The 5,933-nt window shown below is 36.8% G+C and overlaps 1 protein-coding gene across 1 annotated transcript; it reads right to left on the reverse strand.

The window, feature by feature from the left end:
* Positions 1 to 465: 465 nt before the first annotated feature.
* prim (primacord) lies at positions 466 to 1,364 on the reverse strand. Its single transcript, XM_075311173.1, has one exon. The coding sequence runs from the start codon at positions 927 to 929 to the stop codon at positions 759 to 761; it is 171 nt and encodes a 56-aa protein (XP_075167288.1). The 5' UTR covers positions 930 to 1,364; the 3' UTR covers positions 466 to 758.
* Between the last annotated feature and the right edge of the window lie 4,569 nt (positions 1,365 to 5,933).

Consider the following 5,933-nt stretch of genomic DNA (forward strand, 5'->3'; position numbering starts at 1 on the left):
ATTTTGTCAAAATTTTATTTCTAGAGAAAATTTTGTTCAAATTTTATTCGGTTCATAATCATGGTTGCCACTCGAGCCACAAATAATCTACCAAGATTTTTTTTCTATAGAAAATTTTGTCAAAAGTTTATTTCTACAGAAAATTTTGTTAAAATTTTCTTTCTGTAAAAATTTTTGTCAAAATTTTCTTTCTATAGAATATTTTGTCAAAATTTTTATTTCTATAGAAAATTTTGTGAAAATTTTTTTTCTATAGCACATTTAGAGCATTATCTTTCCATTTAGATGTGCTACAAATAGGATGACAAAAATATTTTGAAGGATATAAGAACACACCTTAATGTCATAGGTTAGATTAGGTGGCAACCCGATTAATCAGGTTCAGACTATTCAGCCCATTGTGCTACCAAATTGGTGAATATCCTAGATTTGGTTTGGAATATAATAAATTTGCCTCCTCTCGACTTTATCTCTTCTTCACTCATTTATTTATCCATTTTTTATTTTTACATTAAAACAAAGATTTTAGAAAATAGAACCCACAAAAAAGATCTTAATTTCCGCACATGATTAGCTCTAATCTCTTGACTTGCATATCCCGTCCTCTATGATATTTTTGAACACGTTTTCACTTTTTTCTAGTACTCATCATTGTTACTGGCATCACCATCGTCATCGTCGTCATCATTATCAGTGTCACAGTTAGCATCTGCATCATCATTATCATCATCATCAGCATATCAACCACATTGCCATTATCACCCAGAGTGGATTATGGTATTGCCATTCGTATCATCCGGCTCATCATGCAGGGGAGTAGTTAGGCCACACGTCATCATTAAGACGAAAAAAGACATTTCAATCATGCGACAGACACAGAATGTCAATATGTCAACCAAATGTTCAGCTACTCCCATATACAGACACATACGGGCTAATGATCTCCGATGAAGATGTTCTTAGTAAATAATGATGCTGATGATATTTCCACTTTTTTTTTGTTGCTGGTGGTGGTTGGTGATAATATCCCTCCTTCGGTCGTGGGATAGCAAATAGAAGAGAAAAACGAAATCTAGTATAATTTGTTGTTATTGTTGTTGTTATTGTTGTGGTTCTTATATGGGTTTTTTTTACGAGCGTTACAAATAATTTGATATCTTTTTTATGTCCTTGTGATGTGAACGTGTTTTATTACCACAATTTTTTGTGCGTGTTTGGTTTTTTGTGTGTCTTTCTTGGTTTTATTTGAGATTTTCTGTTGTTGTTTGCCCGCAATAAGAAATCACGCGTCTCTTTGATTTGATTGTCGTAAAAATAAATTTCGTCTGGTATTTATGGATGATGTTAGCGTTTAATGTCTGCTATCAATGATGTCTTGATGTACTCTAAATTTGTAGCATTTTCCATGGCTATTTAAATCCATTCCTCTGTCTGGAAATATGAGTTTTGAGATGGTTCTTTAAGAGCAAATTATTTGATATGAGGATTTTGCGCATTGAAGGTCCAATTCCTTTGGTCTTTACATAGTGAAGTTTTACGGTTGTGAAAATTCTCTTTAATGTGCTCTTAATAGCAGGACATAGCAAACAAATGTATGGGAATATTTTATTTTCTTAACATAATTAAATTATTTATTTTTAAAAATTGTATTATATGGACTTCATAGAATCTTAGATATTTCAATAAGCTGAGGAGGATTTACATGATCCCGAGAGAAATTATATGGGGCCATAGTTAAATGACATCTCCAATTGTCTTGCGATTCGATTAAACTACAAATTATTTAGAAAACGATTATCATATTTTTGTACTACACAGGGTGGCCAATATGAAATGCAACTTTTTAACCACGTTTAGTTCATAAAATGTTTAAGACATGCTTAACAAAAGAAAATTTCCAAAAAAAAAAAACAAATACATTTTTTGCAATAAAAATTTAGGATTATTTTAACTACGGAACTTTTATACTCTCCACCATACCCTCCACCGTTTGTAACATATCGAAATATTGCTCAAAGACCTGTAACGACGAGTTTCCTCCGTCTGCTGGGGTTAGCTCGCGGGGGAAGGGTCCGACACAGAAATTTATAGGGAAAGTGACAGCGGAAGAAAACGGCAAGGTTTGGTTTGAATTTATTCTTTATTGGGTTATCTGTGTGTGGAGAACAATAGAACTATGTTGTTGTATAGGAACTGTGTTGTTGTATTGCTCGCTGGTTGATCCAGGGGTGGGCGACGGGTCGGCTGGAGATCCTAAGGCGTGTGGTCGGAAAGGACAGGAGAGGCCGTGACCGGGTTCAGAATACGATTTCAGCGCGACGACGATAGTGATGGTACCTATCTTGCACCGGGGTCGGAACACAGGGTTATGTGGATGTGGGGCAAGAATTGAAGACACGTGGCTGTGACCGTGTTCGGAACACAGTTTTTGTTTATGCTCGGCTAGGAAACGCTATCGGGGACAGACGGCAATCGTCTCAGTTTGTAGCGGTGAACGAAAGACACACTGTGGGCAAATGACCTTGATGACGTCATTGACCTGTAGCGCTACGAATAGGGCAGAATAAGCGCTGTGACCGAGTTCGGTACACAGAGCCCGGCAGTCGTGAGTAGTTGGCGAGCGAGGTTAGTATCGAAGGGGACAACGGTGGAAACACGTGTTAGTCACGAATGACCTTGACCGTGTCCTTGAACGGTGACTTCGTAATTGACGATGAAATATGACTGTGACCGCGTTCGGAACACTAGTCCAAGCAAAGGTAGTCTTCGAGAAACCGGACAACGTGACTGTGACCGCGTTCGGGACACAAGTCGGGATAACGTGAGTGAAACACGGAAGTGACATGACTGTGACCGCGTTCTGAACACAGAGCACGTTATACGGGAGTATTTTACGGGTGAAGCGAATGGCGACGGAAACGAAGACGAAAACACGTTTTATGCGCGAATGACCTTGATGGTGACCTTGAACGGTGGCAACGTGACTGACGAATGGAATAGGACGGTGACCTCGTTCGGAACACTAGTCCAAGCAAGAATAATCTTCGAGAAACCGGAAAACGTGACTGTGACCGCGTTCGGAACACAAGTCGGGATAACGTGAGTGAAACACGGAAGTGACGTGACTGTGACCGCGTTCGGAACGCAGAGCACGTTACACGGGAGAAGTTTACGGTTGGAGCAAATGGCGATTGAAACGAAGTCGGAAACACTTGTTATTCGCGATTGCCCTTGACCGTGACCTTGAACTATGATGACGAGACTGACGATGATATATGACTGTGACCGCGATCGGAACACTAGCCAAAGTAATGATCACTTGTACAAACCGGTAGATGAGGTCGTGACCGCTTTCGGAACACAAATCGCGATTGGAGTTATATATGACCTTGGAAGGTCACGCGTAATCGTCCAGTGGAAAAAATAAACGGCGTAGGAATTTAATTGTTGATCGTCTCGCGGAATAGCAACACCAACCCACGGTCACTTCAAAAGATTCTTAATCTTTATACCCTAAACCACATAGTTGTCAGGGTATAATAAGTTTGATCGGCCAAAAAATGTGCCTACCAGAAATATTGATTTTAGACCCCATAAAATATATACCGATCGACTCAGAATCACCTCCTGAGTCGATCTAGCGCTTGGTGTCCGTCCGTCCGTCCGTCCGTCTGTCCATGTATTTGTTGTTCACAGGATTCCGGTCGCAATTATTAACCGATTTTGATGAAATTTGGTACAGGGAGTTTTTTGTGCACAAGGACGAACGCTATTGAATTTGGAAGAAATCGGATCAAATTTAGATATAGCTCCCATATATATGTATCGCCCGATTTCGACAAATTGGGTCACGTTGCGCTTTTTTTGAAACGGATCGTCACCAAATTTGGCGAAAGGTAATCTTTTCCATCGCCCTTCAAGTCTGCAAAATTTCATCCAAATCGGTTCAGATTTAGATATAGCTCTCATATATATGTATCGCCCGATTTTCCCAAATTTGGCCATAGAACCCTTATTTATTAACCGATCTTACTAAAAGTTGGCTAGATCCAGTCCTCTATAGTACTAACTATATGTGCAAAATTTCATCGAAATCGGTTCAGATGTAGATATAGCTCCCATATATGTATCACCCGATTTTGAAAAATTCGCCCCTAACAACATTTGTTTGACCATACAGGACTCATTTCTTAACTGATCTTACTCAAATCTTGCACAAGGTAACCTTTTGTGGTATTAATCAAACCAGCAAAATATTACGCAAATTTGTTCAGAGTTAGATATAGCTTCCATATATATGCATCGCTCGATTTTCCCAAATTTGGCCATAGTACTCTTATTTATTAACCAATGTTAATCAAATTTCAAATTTTGATGTACTAGCCGATCGTATTTATACGTCTTGTAGCTCTTACATAAGAATATTGCTCGATTTTTACAAATTTGTATTTATTACCCACACTAATTTAACGAGTTTCTCTTTTTTAATAATGGGCTCAATATTAGTGGCATACCAAGTTCACCAATGTGGTATCACAATGGACTGAATAGTATAAGTGAGCCTGATACATCGGGCTGCCACCTATCCTAACCTAACCTAACCTAGTGGCATACTAACTCCGTAGGTACAATATCAACACAGCCAGTGTTGCTAGAAGTAGGGGAAATTCCCTATATGTAGGGTTTTTCTAATATTTAGCGTCTTGTAGGGACGTAGGGCCACAATGTAGGACATTTTCACTCAACACAATTTGTAAGGCAAGGCTTGATATTTAACAATGTGTGGTAAACTTTATTTCTGTAGAAAATTTTGTCAACATTTTATTTCTATAGAACATTTTGTCAAAATTGTATTTCTATAGAAATTTTTTTCAAAATAGTATTTCTATAAACAATTTTCTCAAAATTTTATTTCTGTGGAATTTTGTCTCAAAATTTTATTTCTATAGAATTTATTGTCAAAATTTTATTTCTATAGAAAAATTTCTTAGAAAAATTTGTTTATAGAAACTTTTCCAAAATTTTATTTTTATAAAGATTTAACAAAAAAGATTACTAATTTGGGTAGAATTCTACCAACTGTGGCAACCGTGGTCGTAATACAAATTTATATTCTAAGTTATATACGTTGCATATTCATGTTTTATGATAATAAAGTACTTAGAACCATTTTTGTTTTGTAAATTTTTTTAAATTTAACGAAAAATATAGTAGGGAAAATTGTTTGGGAATGTATAAGAAAGTAGGGAACTTTTTTTGTCATTGTAGGGTAAACCGAACATTTTCCCCGGCAACACTGACTATGAGCTATAGTCAGATTGACACAAAGCACCCATAGACATGTACCCCTTAATTTTCTTAAATATGCAACTGCGGTTTATCTCCCAGACCTATATGTTACCCCACAAATGCTTATGATTACTAATTCTGAACTGTTATTAAATGGGCTGACTTTTTTCAGAAATATATGTTATATGAATAAAATAAGTAAATATATGTACTAATAGAAGATTGAGGTCAGGACATTTTTTGTAAACACTTCAGTCAATCCTACTGATTCATGGTGCTTATCATGGTGAAAACAAATTAGCTAAATTATCATCAGAAATTTTGGGTCAATGCAATAGAATATTTTCCATAATATGTTATTTAAATATATCACACGTGGATATCTAACCGATGAAGTGCACATTGATAAGCTTATTTAGAAATACCCCTTTTTCAAATTCAATCTGTGAATATTGAGCATCATTTCATCGCCTATAGGAGACGGAGACAAATCTGCTGACACAGTACTCGTATAACTCCCAATGTAGTATTAAGTTGATGCTAAATGCATTTGCTTGCCACTTCACACATTCACCATACAACAGAATAATGATGATGATAGTGATGGTTAACTGGAGTACTCCATGTGTTTAATGTACTTCTAT

This window comes from Haematobia irritans, chromosome 5 (assembly GCF_050003625.1).
Source record: "Haematobia irritans isolate KBUSLIRL chromosome 5, ASM5000362v1, whole genome shotgun sequence".
Taxonomy (NCBI): domain Eukaryota; kingdom Metazoa; phylum Arthropoda; class Insecta; order Diptera; family Muscidae; genus Haematobia; species Haematobia irritans.